This window comes from Nycticebus coucang, chromosome 15, assembly GCF_027406575.1.
Source record: "Nycticebus coucang isolate mNycCou1 chromosome 15, mNycCou1.pri, whole genome shotgun sequence".
NCBI classification, from domain to species: domain Eukaryota; kingdom Metazoa; phylum Chordata; class Mammalia; order Primates; family Lorisidae; genus Nycticebus; species Nycticebus coucang.
Window position 1 is genome coordinate 11,981,162 of NC_069794.1, and position 16,042 is coordinate 11,997,203.

The following is a 16,042-nucleotide window of genomic DNA, read 5'->3' on the forward strand; positions in this document are numbered from 1 at the left end:
GCATCATTTATTTCCACCTCCATAAAACCCCCGACCCTGTTGGTCAGGGAGTCGGCTTTGAGGCTGTCTGTGCCTCCCCCACCAGCAGATACCTCTCCTGCAGGAGATATCTTAGTTGGGCATAGTGTTCTTGAGTCAAGTTTTTTAATGTTTACTAACTTTCAGTTTATAATCCCTTTCTTCCTTCACAATCCTCCTGGTTGTCTCAGTAATGGGCTCTCTGTGGAGAAGTATGAATGAAACTAACAGCACTGGTTTTTCCCCTCTTCCCCCACCCTGATGAAGAAGTTGACAAGCATCTGAGAGAATGAAGGATGGGCCTGTTAGGAACATAAGTGACATGGCAGCAAAGCTAGAGCCTCAGGAGAAGCCCAGGCGGAGCTCCAAGGCTTTCTCAGACCCAGCCACTGGAGCAAAAGCCTCGTCAGTGAAGACGTGGCTGGAGAAAGTGGCAGCTCTCAGTTTAAGGAGCCTCACACAGGTTTTTTGACACAGTTTGGCCTCAGTACCCTCAGAGACAAGACTGCTGACTACCTGTGACCTGACAGGCGTGGTGTATGGGACCTAAAGTTTTTCAACTTCCTCCTCACAATTAACCCTTACCTTCTTAAACCTTTGGGGGAATAATTTCAAACAAAGTCCCCAAGCTCATTAAGCCAGTAATTACTAGAGGTGAAAATCAGCCGCAGAACCTGCAAGCTCTGTGACGTGCCACCACAGCCTCACCATATGAGCCACCCTCATTTGTGCCATCCAGTTTTTCAGAAGCCTGATCTGTGTTCTTCCCACATGGTTTTACTATCTTTTATTTTCAACATTCGTGTAGGTGCAGGGGATGATGCTCAGAAGGGTCCTGATCTGTGCCCCTATGTGCTCTCTCTTTTTTTTTGGTGAGACAAAGTCTCACTATGTTGCCCTCAGAGTGCTGTGGCGTCACAGCTCACAGCAACCTCCAACTCTTGAGCGATTCTCTTGCCTCAGCCTCCCGAGTAGCTGGGATGATAGGCATTCACCACAATGCTGGCTACTTTTTTTTTTTTTTTTGGTTGCAGTTGTCATTGTTGTTTAGCAGGCCCGGGCCAGGTTCAAACTCGCCAGCCTCAGTGTACGTGGCCAGCATCCTACTCACTGAGCTACGGGCGCTGAGCCTGTGTTCTCCGAGAGTTCTGGTTTTGTTGACCATGGGCTTGGTGTGCAGGGTCATCTGGCCGGATCATTTTGTGGGGGAGTCTTTAGGAAATCTCGCTAGGCTAATTAGATCTCTTGAAAGGAGCCGGTCCACTACTGTGCCTGTGAGTACCTGTATGCCTGCTGAGATTCTGAGAACCAACCAGGGAACGAGGGCTAGAGAAGGAGCGTCACCATAGTCAGTAGGGCCACATCTCTAGACTCTGTCCAGCTGTGCCTGGTGTCCCCTGGTTTTCTACAGAAAAGAATCTCAAAGCTTTTGGGGCGGGGGGAGAGGAGTAACCTTGCTCTGAAGAACAAGGGAGGGATACAGAGAAAACTTTACAGAGATTTTAGACTGAGAGTCCTACCTTTAAGAATCTCCCAAGTACCTGGAGCTAATAATTTATGAGACTTCATAAGGGCTCTGAGGTGGGAACGGGAACAAACTACTTCTCAATGTTTCCCACTGTCAGCTTATGATTCAACTTTGTTAGGTTGCTAAGTCAGTTAAGAATTTTCTTTTAGCTTTTCATTTTTCAATATGCTATTTCCTCTTTTTCCTTGTGGGCTTGTGTTCTTAAAAAAATTCAAGTTAGTGGGTTTGAGGGTAGGAAAAAGTTTGTGTATTTAAGCCACCATCTTTACCTCAAAACTAAAGTATTTTCTTCAGCAATTTCCTCAAAAGGGGTGAAATATTTATGAACCCCTCTTTAACAAAAAAACTTTTTTTATGTTGACAAATGAAAAGATATCTTAATTGGGTATAGTATTCTTGAGTCAAGTTTTTTTCCTGTGTAGATTACTATTTTAATGTTTTCTAACTTTTAGTTTATAAAGTATGAAGATGATCTCATTGAACATTCCTTATTTACAACTTGTTTTTTTCTTCTACATGCCTTAAATTATGCATTCTTGATGTGCCTACCAGAGTTACTTTTTTCCCATCAATCCTGTCTGAAATGCAGTGAGTCTTTCCTATAATACCTCAAGACTTTCTTAAGACCAGTGGGGAGAAACCCCGCCCCCCGTTATTTTTTTCAATATTATCCTGCCTTTATTTGTCCATTTTTCTTTTCACAAAACTCTTATTGGGCGGCGCCTGTGGCTCAGTCGGTAAGGCGCCAGCCCCATATACCGAGGGTGGCGGGTTCAAACCCGGCCCCAGCCAAAAACTGCAACCAAAGAATGGCCAGGCATTGTGGCGGGCGCCTGTGGTCCCAGCTACTCAGGAGGCTGAGGCAAGAGAATCGCTTGGGCCCAGGAGTTGGAGGTTGCTGTGAGCTGTGTGAGGCCACGGCACTCTACCGAGGGCCATAGAGTGAGACTCTGTCTCTACAAAAAAAAAAAACAACTCTTATTATTCATTTACATGTAAAATCGTTTTACATATAAAAGATGGCTTTTCCTTACCTATCTTATCCCTTCCCTCATGATTTCATTCTTACTACCTTTTCATTACATGTGTTCATATACTTCTTCCATTTATTCCTTTGGGTCACTAATTTGATTCCAACCATTCCAGCAGCAATCATTCTATCTTCCACATTGCTGAAATGTTTTAGTTCTCAAAATCATAGCTTTGGGTTCATTAAGTAAGTCTTGCTCCCTTAATTTAATATTCTGAAGTGTTCTTCTATTATTCAGTAAGCAGAGTCATCTGCCCCCACACCAGCAGTTCTAAAACTGAACATCACTTCTTCTCAGGGATTCTTCTAGTTCCCCCTCCCTAAATGAGTAACCCTTTTCCTTTCCACACTAGTGGTTCCAATTGCTGTCAATACGCAGGTCAAAGGCCTAAGCAGAGATTTTCTGGTAAATGCTTAACATCTGACTGGGGTGTGGGGAGTAAGGAATGCCCCAATGTCTAGCATTTGCCAATTGCCTTAAATTCTTTCTGAGTAGCTGAATTCAAATACCAACATCATACCAAAGAGGATGGTTTATACAGATATGCACACCTAATTCTCACAAGCCAGTATGGCAGCCCCAGCCCTGCCAACAGAGCCCTGGGAGAGACACTGCACTAGCCTAAGACACCACCTCATCCTTGAAGCCATCTTTGAGTCCCCAAACTGGAATTGCTCTTTTCCTCTGCTCCCATGATACTTTGCTTGTATTTTTACCTAGCCCTTACTTTATTCTGGCCTGTAGTATAGCTAGTTCTTTCCATGTTTATTTCTCACATGATGTCAGCTCCTTACGGGTAGGGAAAATACACTATCCACCTTTGATGTCCTCTAGCGCCTACATCAATTACTTGTTGATTGACTTTAAAGACAGAATTCAGTTCAAATATCATCGTACTACTTTTTTAAAATGTTATTTTTATTCCTTTCCCATGCTCCCTCCCTCTCTCATAGCACTACTTTTATAGGTACAGAAATACTTGACTAAATTCAGTGGAAAAGAGAAGTTTAATTGTACATTTTTTGTGTTGAATCAAATTTTTGCCAAAGATCTGTAACTTTTCAGAAGAAATATTCTGACAATTTCTTCTTTTGTTTTTATTTTTAAGACAGGCTCTTGCTCCACTGGCTAGGTTAGACTGCAGTAGCATCCTCATAGCTCACTGCAACTTCAAACTCCTGGGCTAAGCGTTCCTCCTGCCTCAGTCTCCCCAAGTGCCAAGTTGCAGGGGTGAAGCACCGCATCTGGCCTAACAATTTATTTTGAAGGGGCTTGAGGCAGGGGATCACAGAAATAAGTCCAAACCACTCATTATAAGCCAAGTGAAGCTATAGTTTTTTCAAGTATCTTCTTTCTCATTTTCCACTTATTTCAGAATCAAAGTATCTTAATATTCCACTTATTTTTCAGAATCAAAGGAAATTAGCTTTTCAACATCAGAATCTAAAAACTTTATAAGAATGATTACTTGAGTATCTTTTTTTAATTTTAGATATAATCATTTTAAAGTTTAACACTAAGAAGCTTCAGTAAAACTTTCCTAATCTATAAATTTTGAAAAATAAACAAATATAATAAAACATTTTAATGCAATCATAAACACAGGCAAATAGGCACTTGCCTGTGAATAGTGCCTAGGATAGCTGGACAGATGGGAAGCAGATGGGTAACCCCAAAGGGGCAGAATGACCCGGCCTCAACATATGGAGAAGATCCTGGATTAACTTCACTTGCCACTTCCCGCTGTCTCTTTTGGGCACATATATCAAACAAAGATGATACAGTTTAATGTATCTAAGATCTGATCTGGGGGGCAACAGGAAAGGAGAAGGAGAGTGATCTGAAGACGAATGGGAGAGAGCAGCCGTGACTAGGGGATCATTTTATATACCAAAGCACCTTAAATGGATATAAAGAAACGGTTTAAATTTGTGAGAAAATATCTAACCTTCATATTCCCCAAGTTCATTAGAAATGATTGTAGAGGTTCTGGCTCTCACCTGACACATCTATTAACATTTCTATTAAGTCTCATCTAAGTCTTATTGGTTTCTTAACATCTGTGTTAACCATGTTTTCAATGCTAAGGGTTTTCTCTGTCTCTCATTTGATGAGCAATTTTTCAACTATACAGAAAAACCCACTGACAACTCTGCAGTATTAAATCTCGCTATCTACTCGTTACTTTATTTAAAACTTCAATTCTCAGGGTAAAAACCATCATCTTGTTATCTACCTTCATTTTCATTAACAGGACTAGCATTCAGTTTTCTGAAATTTTCAGTGCTATTTTTCCATAAAGATAACATGTTTTAAAACATTAAAGAAGAGTTGTTGTTGTTGTTGTTTTGGCCGGGGCTAGGATTGAACCCGCCACCTCCAGCATATGGGGTGGGCACCTTACTCCTTTGAGCCACAGGCGCCGCCCTAAAGAAGAGTTTCTGTGTATGCCTATTGTCAGTAAAAAATACCAATCTGATTTGACTTTCAAGAACCAGAAAATCAGGTAGGCTAATGATGTGCCTCCAAGTTTTGCTTCAAGACAGGACTCAGAGAACATTCTGCATAGTTGAATTCTTCATCCCATAGAATTGCAGTTTATCATACTCATGAGTCACCTATGAACACTCAAAATCACAAATGTCAATAGTCTTGAATACACTAAGAATTCTAATAAATCCAGAGTAAGTCAAAATGCCTACATTTCAAATAAGAAAAAATTGTATATTACAATAAAGTATAAAAATAACTTCAATACACTAAATATTTTAATGCATACAAACCTTTAAAGCCATCAGGATACTCATCAGAGAGAAATTTAGTGCTGATGTCTCCTTTTACAAAACGTGAGTTGATTATTACCTCTCGAAGTAATGCAATATTATGTGTAACACCTAAAAATAAAATGATATCAGATTGAGTTAGAGAACAAGAGTTAGTAAAAAATCAAATTCTTATAATCTAGGGAAATTTATCCTCAGTGATATCTTATGACCTAGCACAAACCATGTAAGACTACTTACTTCCTTGACTGGAAACATGTGAACTTGAGTTATAATAAAACACTAAAGATAAACTTAAGCAGTTGGTTATTGCCAAGTCATTCAATGAAGATCTAAATATCTTTTCAGTAAATGATACAAGAACAACTAGCTATCCATTTGAGCAAAAAATAAAATGAACTTCAACCTTAACTCAGCACACAGAAAAAAATTAACTCAAAATGGATCACAAACCTAAATGTAAAATCTAAACCAATTTAACACTTTCAGAAGAAAACAGAGGGAGGTGGAAACTGTTATTCTGAGGTAGGAAATAGATTCTCAGATCATACACAAACATTCACCATAAAAATATCAACATTTAAAGCCTGGTCTTCAAAAGATACAGTTAAGGCGGCACCTGTGGCTCAGTGAGTAGGGCGCAGGCCCCATATGCCGAGGGTGGCGGGTTCAAACCCAGCCCCGGCCAAACTGCAACAAAAAAATAGCCGGGTGCTGTGGCGGGCGCCTGTAGTCCCAGCTACTCGGGAGGCTGAGGCAAGAGAATCGCTTAAGCCCAGGAGCTGGAGGTTGCTGTGAGCTGTGTGATGCCACAGCACTCTACCGAGGGCCATAAAGTGAGACTCTGTCTCTACAAAAAAAAAAAAAAAAAGATACAGTTAAGAAAATGAATTGGGAAGCCATAAATTGAGAGAAAATATTCACAATACATGTATTAGACCAGGAGCTTGTATCTGGAATATATAAAGAACATATACAACACAATTATAAGATGATGAATAAACCAAGTAAAAAAAAAATGGGTGCAAGATCTAAATAGACATTTCACAAAATGTCAAGTAAGCACAGGAAAAGATACTGAACATCATTATTGTAAAAAAAAAAAAAAATACAATGAAGATATCCTCCCCCAGACTAGTTTACAAGGCAAAAAAAGTTGAGAGAGAGATACGAAGTGTTGGCGAGGAGGTGGAGCAAAGGGAGCTGTCGACCCGTGTGGCCCACGGCGGTGGTCTTGCCGTCATTCTGCTTCTTCTATGTCTTTTTCCTCATCATCCAGCACTAGTTCAGAAGCATTCATCTCCATCAAGTCATCTTCTGTACTTTCCTTGGAGTCAGATCTAGTAACTCTCGAATTTCCCCAAGATCTGTATCTTGAAACCCGTTATACCCTCCCCTCTACCTTTTTTGCCATATCCACAATCTCTTTCATGATTTCCTTGACTGGCTCTGGGGTCAATCCTGTGAAATCAGGGGCAACATATGGAACCAGTTTTCTCCAGCAGGAATTTGTTGTTTTGAGCTCGACAGTTTTTGTGGTTTTTCTGTGACAGCAATGGTGTAACCCCTCAGATTTTACATTCACTCTATCAGAGTTCTCTTCCATACTCTGCTGACATTACATTCTCCAGCTTTAGATCCTCTACCTTCCTTTTACTTTATCATATAAGGACTTCATTGTTGCTCAAATCATACGAGAGTCTACAGCTACACCTTTCTCATGTCAATTCTGCACCCACATAAAAGCTGCATTTTCAATACAAGATAAAAAGGTATTTCACAAAATGTGTGAGGTTTTCATGCCTCTGGTTTAGCTGTAGCTACTGCTTCATGCATTACCTTTTCTTTTTGTTAATGATGGTCCTTACACTGGATTCATTTTATCTTGAAATGATGTGCAGCTGCAGACCTCAATCTACAGTACATTATCAAACAATTCATCTTTATCTTACAATGTCATAACTTTTCTCTACTTTTTGGGAGCACTTCCAGAATCATTAGGCATTTCATATGAGTCACATGGTGTTAACCAAGGTCTGTGATATTGCACTATAAACATGAAAAATACGCGATAACCAAGAGAGATCACTTTTTTGTGTGTGTGTGTGGTTTTTGGCGAGGGCTGGGTTTGAACCCACCACCTCTGGCATATGGGACTGGCACCCTACTCCTTGAGCCACAGGCGCCACCCGAGAGATCACTTTTTACTGAGACACACAATTTACTGTAGGATGGACTGCTCACACAGAGATAATCAGTACCACACGGTGCTTTGAACAGATCCTTGCAATGCTTGAGCTTACCACAAGAGCAAAAGGAGGTAATGAACAGTTAATTCTACCCACTCATGATTTAAAACTGCATCTTGACATTTGTTTACATTCTTCATGCAAATAGCACCATGTATGTTCTCCGTGTGCCTAAGTTCTGATAAATATTAAGTTTTTATAATAGATTTGTGTACATTTCTGGTAGTAAATGATGCAGTAGGCTGGTATCTATACACATTTTATGTGTTCGTGACATACCTATCTTTCTCTTAATTTTTTTGATATTTCTAGGCTATGTTGTTTATCTGCGAGTTTTCTTCAAATTGTCACAAATCTCCAAAAATTTTTCCATTTATTGAAAAAAATCCAAGATAAGTGGACCAGTACAGTTTAAATCTGTGTTGTTCAAGGGTCAACTGTAAAGTCAAAATAGGTAACTACTACAGAAGGGATACACTAATGGCACTGGGAGAATTCTATGATACAGAAAGGCTTTATGAAGAGTGGAGTATTAACCTTAGTCATCTAGATTACAAAGACATTACATGGGAATAAAAGGAAATGTGAGGAAGCATTTAACAACCAGAGAAGGCAGGAATTATATCAGGCTTCCAAGAGAAGCGTAGGTGACTGCAGCTAACAGAACTGAAGATGAAATAAACAGGAGTTTTGTTCATTCCTTCCGATTTCTTTAGCCCATTTTGGTATGGTTCTAATCTGTATCACTATGCTACATAACAAACATATAAAGTCTAATTTTGATTTTGCCATTAAAGTGTCATGGAATCCCCACTTTACAACAATAATTATAAAGTAAGTAAAGAATCAGACTCTCAAGTTCAAGTACCAGGTCTACTTCTTACCTTAGGTAAACTATTTAAACTCTCAAAACTTTATTTGTAAACTGTTATCAATAATAGAAACTATTTTGTGTGACTACCAGCAAGATGAATGAGAGAATGGTTACTGCAATGCCGAGCACTCAAATGGTACATTACTATCCTTTCACATGCGAATAAACACGAGCATAAGACAAATGTAAGTAATAAAACGTCAGAAAGAAGTTGTACTGCCTCCTAAGCTTTAGCACTGACCTACCTACCTAATTTCTGGGTTCATGTTCTATTAAGAGTGGAACTTCTCAAATCAAGGTTTATACCTATTTCTATTTAGAAGTTGTAACTCTCTTAAAAGGCAGGGATGGGTAAAATATGGCCAGTAAGCCAAATCTGAACTACCACCTATTTTGTACATAAAGTTTCATTAGAACACAGCCAGGCGTGTTCTTTATATACAGCTATTTTTGTACTACAAAAGTAGAGACAGCAGTTGTGACAGAAACCGTATGGGCTGCAAAGTCTAAAACATTTACCATCCAACCCTTTAGGCTGAGAAAGCCAATCTGTCTGTATCGACACCTCTTCTACACCTACTAATCAGACAGCAGTTAGAAATCATGGGAAGGGGGCGGCGCCTGTGGCTCAGTCGGTAAGGCGCCGGCCCCATATACCGAGGGTGGCGGGTTCAAACCCGGCCCCGGCCAAACTGCAACCAAAAAATAGCCGGGCGTTGTGGCGGGCGCCTGTAGTCCCAGCTACTCGGGAGGCTGAGGCAAGAGAATCGCTTAAGCCCAGGAGTTGGAGGTTGCTGTGAGCTGTGTGTAGGCCACGGCACTCTACCGAGGGCCATAAAGTGAGACTCTGTTTCTACAAAAAAAAAAAAAAAGAAAAGAAATCATGGGAAGGTAACGAAAGCACACACTATGGTGCCTGCTTGTGAGAGACTCTGAGTAGCCAGTTACAGAATAAGAAAGAACAAAGGGACCATACGAATAAGAAAATTGGGCCAGGCGCTTAGGCCTGTAATCCTAGTATCTCTGTTCCTGACTCAGAGGATACTCTATATCTACATTTTATAATAGCCAATTCTCAATCTATTCAAATTACCCCAGAACATTTAGAGAAACTTCCAAATTCAAGTATTAATGATATTCCTTTAGCTACACAAATATTTCAGGGAAGAAGTGATCATATGCATCATTAAATCATTAACAGACCATTAGATTACATAAATATCATATAGACTACTTTACACACACACACACACACCCTTTTACAGCACACGCCCACTAGAAATGCACAACCATCTCCAGCTTGTTCTGTGGGTCAAGACTTAGCCCATATCTAATAGCTAATGTTTCTAAGGGCTTTTTATAAGTAAGCATTTTTTATGATAAAAGTACTAGAAGCTGTAAGAAACTTCTGAAGACACCTATATACCTGAGGAATCATGGGTGGGGGAGGATGTGGCATTTACCCATTTTATAGGTGTAATTTGGACAGAAAAAATGAAGAATTGAAGGCAATATACTAGGAAGATGAAGAAGGCAGGCAAAAGTTTTCAAGGCTCCTTGAGAGGTCAGGCTATGAACAGGAAATTAAACCCTTGACCCTATGTTTCACAAACAGGCAGAACTAAAGCATCTTTGGAGAAGAAAAGGGACGTCATTTACCAGAGAGGTGCACATGCATAGGGAACCACAGCTGGGAGCTGCGTGTTCCAGAGAGGTGCACGTGCATAGGGAACCACAGCTGGGAGCTGCGTGTTCCAGAGAGGTGCACGTGCATAGGGAACCACAGCTGGGAGCTGCGTGTTTCAGAGAGGTGCACGTGCATAGGGAACCACAGCTGGGAGCTGCGTGTTCCAGAGAGGTGCACGTGCATAGGGAACCACAGCTGGGAGCTGCGTGTTCCAGAGAGGTGCACGTGCATAGGGAACAACAGCTGGGAGCTGCGTGTTTCAGACAGGTGCACGTGCATAGGGAACCACAGCTGGGAGCTGCGTGTTTCAGAGAGGTGCACGTGCATAGGGAACCACAGCTGGGAGCTGCGTGTTTCAGACAGGTGCACGTGCATAGGGAACCACAGCTGGGAGCTGCGTGTTTCAGACAGGTGCACGTGCATAGGGAACCACAGCTGGGAGCTGCGTGTTTCAGACAGGTGCACGTGCATAGGGAACCACAGCTGGGAGCTGCGTGTTTCAGACAGATGCACGTGCATAGGGAACCACAGCTGGGAGCTGCGTGTTCCAGAGAGGTGCACGTGCATAGGGAACCACAGCTGGGAGCTGCGTGTTTCAGAGAGGTGCACGTGCATAGGGAACCACAGCTGGGAGCTGCGTGTTCCAGAGAGGTGCACGTGCATAGGGAACCACAGCTGGGAGCTGCGTGTTCCAGAGAGGTGCACGTGCATAGGGAACCACAGCTGGGAGCTGCGTGTTTCAGACAGATGCACGTGCATAGGGAACCACAGCTGGGAGCTGCGTGTTTCAGAGAGGTGCACGTGCATAGGGAACCACAGCTGGGAGCTGCGTGTTTCAGACAGATGTACGTGCATAGGGAACCACAGCTGGGAGCTGCGTGTTCCAGAGAGGTGCACGTGCATAGGGAACCACAGCTGGGAGCTGCGTGTTCCAGAGAGGTGCACGTGCATAGGAAACTACAGCTGGGAGCTGCGTGTTCCAGAGAGGTGCACGTGCATAGGGAACCACAGCTGGGAGCTGCGTGTTCCAGAGAGGTGCACGTGCATAGGGAACCACAGCTGGGAGCTGCGTGTTCCAGAGAGGTGCACATGCATAGGAAACTACAGCTGGGAGTTGCGTGTTTCAGAGGAGGAAAGCAGTTATGACTTACACAGATCTTCCTGGCTGGGAAAGAAAACAGAGCAAAATGCAAAAGGACCCAAAGATGAGTAGTTGAGATTTGGGCAATACTGGGGAGGAACCTAAAGTACTTATGAATGTTTACTATTGTAAAAAGCATGTGGTCACCACGGGTACTTCTGTAGACAGGACTGAAAGGACACCATGGCCTGAAAGTGGGAATACAAGAGGGGGATGCTAGATGCAGCAGAAAGGCCAGCAGTGTACTCAGGGTCTGACAGGCCACACAAAGGTTTTACTATCCCTGGAGAGCAACCAGAATGGCTGAAGCAGGGCAGACATGACTAGAACTACACAATCCAGGAATCACTCAGGCAATACACAGAAAAGGGATTAGGGAGAGATCCCCCCAAGATGGGGGGATTCACTAGCTGACATTGGCAAAGACATGCTAGGAATCAGCAAGGCACAGGTCCACAGCCAGGGGACTGACAATGCAGCTGGAAAAGGAGCTGGACTTGGGAGATATGCAGGAGGCAGATAGAGGCTGATGCCAAAGATGAGGAGATGAGCACAGCACCCAAATTTCTGGCTGTGCAACGTAAGAGAAGGTGCCATGTGCAGAGAAGAAATGGGTTGGGAGGAAAACACCTGATTCGTGACAGTTAACTTAAGATGCCTGTGAGATGATGTCTGAATGGCTACAGCACAGAAGAGCAGGCAGATTACCAGGTATACATCAGAATCCAGACAGTCTCTAGCTAGGGGGGTAGACATCCACGCAAAGGAATGCAGAACAGTGCGAGAGTAAGGAAATGCAAACTAAATCAGCAATATGTGATTTATTCACACACTATAATAACTGTAATGTGGGGAAAAATAAAAAATAAGATCCTAAGGGAAGGCATGGAAAGGATGCCAGTTAGACGACAAAGGTGCAGCTGTAATTTCCCCCCAAAAGTTGCCATTATGTACAAATTAATAATTCAGAATTTCAATTTACAAGCTTTTTTGCAAATAGCAGGTAAGGTAGCAAGGTAGTCTCTTCCTTCCTCCACTTAAATAAAACAAAACTGTTCACTTACATCCTTAATATTTCACATTTAACGTTACGGGCTTTCTTGTCACAGCCTAGCGCTGGTATACGTTTTCTAGCTCTGTGTGTGGCCAATGTCAAAACAGCCGGAATGAGACTCTGTGTAACATATTAACATAACATAGCTTTTGGAAACAGTTAATGATAATCTGGACAAAAATAAGACTATTTGTGGATGCTCAGTGATCAATTCATGACTGATGACATCCAAAAAATTAAAATGCATGCTTTAACCAGATAACTTGAAAAAGTGGTAATGATTTTTAAAAATGTAACTTAAAGAAACGATAAGCAAATATTAATTTACATTTTAGTTATCAAAGAACAGAGCCAGTCAAGCTCAGAAATAAAGCATAGTCTTTAAAAGTTTTTCTACTGGAAGTAAGTAGAGTATGAAAATAGAGTTTTGTCTCACTACATGTTTCAAAAATAAAATTAAAACACAAAAACGTTTTCTTTTTAAAGTCCTCTGAATAGAATATTATATATTACTATGCAAAATCAAATCATTATCTATGTTTCTTTCCTAAGGACCACATAGTGAAATAATAGCTCAAGACAGACCTCTAATACCAGGTGCCTCAACGGACTGCTCCCAAACCCACTGTACATTAATTCTAAAGCCTAACTGGAATAATCAGAAAATGATTTTATACCTGAAAACGCCAAAGGTCAGATAGATGGGAAAAATCATTGAACTATTAAAAAGTATTATACATATTGGAAAGGTACCATTTTGTATTTAGTTTCTTTCTTCCCACATGCCAGGAAGGACAATGCTATTTGAACAGATCCTTATTTAAAGAGTAAGTGGACAGTAGAGGTATTCTTTCAAAGTTAGTTTATAACTTCAAGGATACTATTAATCACATACTCATAAAAATTATGACTGGGAGCTTTAGATTGGGAATTGAGGATGACCTCTGCCTAAGTTCACCAGGTCCCATCTGTATGGGAAATCACGACCAAGCCACAGCACAGAGGCCGCTATGAGCAGCTTTCTCCTGACTACCTGCTGCTTCCAAAACACTGCCCAGACATTAGGGACACATGTTGCCAGGATCAAACGGAGGACAAGAAGCACTGCTTATTTCATGAGGACTTAGAAATTAACTTTATCCAAATTACATTTTTGCTCTAAAGTTTCTCTACCTAACAAAAGCTCACAATCAGTTCAGGACAAAAATATTTACATTTGAACAATTAAGCTTTCACCATACAAGACATTAACTTGTCATTCCTTTCCTGCTCTTTCTAAAGCAAGTTTTTAACCTGTCTACCTTCAGAATTAGCCAGATGAATAATATTTAAGGAAAAATCTCAAGTGCTGCTCTGTTTTTTATTCCTCAAATGTTAGTGGAGGTGGAGAGGGTTTCCTCTTCCCTATTTTTAAAATTTATTTTGGAATACTATCAAAAAAAAATTTTAAATAGTACAGAGAGTTACAGTATATTTTTTATCCACCTTCTCCTAATGATAACATCTTACTACATTTATCTGCTAATTTTCTATGTATCCATACATATACATAATTTTCTTTCTTAAACATTTGAGTGTAGGTTGCAGACAAGATCCCATTTTACCTGTAAATACTTCAGTGTATATTTCCTAGAAACAAGGTAAATTACTTATGTAATCACAGTACAAGAACCCAAATCAGAAAAGTACAACGCTGATAACATTATCATTATCTAATCTACAGACGTTATTCAAGTTTTACTGACTGTCCCACTTATGACCTTTACTACAAAAGAAAAACATGTTTTTCTGGTCCAGGATCTAACCCAGGATCACACATTGCATTTAGTTGTCATGTGTCTTTAGCTTCCTTTGATCTAGAGAAGTTGCTCAACTTTTCTTTGTATTTCTTGACCTTGACACATTTGAAGAGTAGGGCCATTTATTTTGTAGACTGTCTTTTAATTCGGTTTGTCTGTTCCCTCATGATTATATTCAGGTTGTGCATTTTTTGGCAAGACTATCTGAATTGATGTTGTGTTCTTCTCACAACAGTCTATCAAGAGGGACCTGGTGCTGATTTGTCCCCTTAGCAGTGGGTGAGGTTAATTTTGATCACCTCAGTAAATTGCCCAATTTCTCTTTTGTGACAGCACCTGTTTTCCCATTATAATCAGTAAATAGCTTGTGTGGATATATTAGGAAACTACACCAATGTCTGTTTCACATATTTTCATCCACTAATTTTTGTACCAATGGTGATTCTTACCTGAACAACATGGTGTTTACCAAATGGTGCTTTTCTAAATTTATTAGTTAAAAATCTACTGTAAGGAATGGTGATTTTCTATATTTATTAGTAAAAAACCCTACTGTAAGGAAGAGCTGTGCCTTCCCTCCCATTTATCTGACCAGTGTGTTTATGTCCCCATTAGCTCATGAACTCTTATGACATTCCATAGATTATACTCCTTACTAGTATGATTTATTTTCTTGCTGATGGTTTCCCAAATTTGGACAGTGAGAATCCCTTCAAGCTGGCTGTGTCTTTTTAACAAATCATCATTTTTTAGCATTTGCTTACTTAAACATCTTGTGTTTAGGGTTCATCTTGGGCTCTTCCTAAAATGAACTATTTTATCACAGAGCCTTAGTTCATTTACACGACAATGTTGTATTTAGAAAACAACATCTGGGTGCTTGGTGTGCTCAAACTATGGGCGTCAATGCTAGTATGAACTCAGCAGAGCAACAATCTCCCTCAATGGGGATCTGTCCCCTTAGGGCTGTATGTCAAAGCCTGGAGATGCTTGGTCATCACAGTGAGGAGACAGGACTGTCATTTAGTGGTTGGAGAACAAGGCTGGCAATAAACATTCTACACTGCACAGCGCAGCACTCCCAACAACAAAGGGAGTTCCAAAATGTCAACAGGGCCAAAGTTGAGAAACTCTTAGCCACAGATCATGGGCGCCATGCACAGACGCGAACATGTACTTATGTACCTACCAGTCAAAGTTAAAATTCATGAGGTCACACTAATGCCTCTGATCTCAATCCAGCACCACAAGATTAAATCTTCCCTGGTCCATTCTCATATCTATAACTGCCTTCACAATGAGAAATTTGGTCATTAATATTCAAAATATATGTATTTATTTCCTCGATACCAAAATATACATAAACTGGCTTGAGAACTGCTAACCCATGAACTATGAAAAACAAACCTACTAACTAGAGTTTAATTTTTGTTTATATATATTTTTGTCTTGGACCTGAGGGTACACAGTAAAAATACTATTAAACATTACCTGAGTTTTATTTTTTCCTCTTTCCTTCAGCATGATTATTCATCTAGACTACGCAACAGTCCTGTCCATTTGTTTCTGTGTGTATATCATTTTGAGCGCCAACATTAATGATTTTATTTATAAACATTAACATGAATCTAAAAGAATCATATAAAAATATACAATCAAAGAAGTCTTTTTTTTTTTGAGACAGAATCTTACTTTGTCACCCTCAGTAGAGTGCCATGGTGTCATAGCTCACAGCAACCTCCAAATCTGGGGCTTAAGCGATTCTCTTGCCTTAGCCTCACACATAAGGGACTACAGGTGCCCACCACAATGCCCAGCTATTTTTTTTTTAGAGATGGGGGTCTTGCTCTTGCTAAGGCTGGTCTCAGGGAACCTATG

The 16,042-nt window shown here is 40.7% G+C and overlaps 1 protein-coding gene across 3 annotated transcripts in view; it reads right to left on the reverse strand.

Moving 5' to 3' along the window:
- The window catches only part of PCCA (propionyl-CoA carboxylase subunit alpha), a 396,610-nt gene that overhangs the window by 178,229 nt on the left and 202,339 nt on the right, over positions 1 to 16,042 (reverse strand). For all 3 annotated transcript variants that reach the window (XM_053563974.1, XM_053563972.1, XM_053563973.1), the window contains exon 17: positions 5,361 to 5,471. In XM_053563974.1, the coding sequence (XP_053419949.1) occupies positions 5,361 to 5,471 (111 nt within the window). The remainder of the gene's footprint in view (positions 1 to 5,360; positions 5,472 to 16,042) is intronic.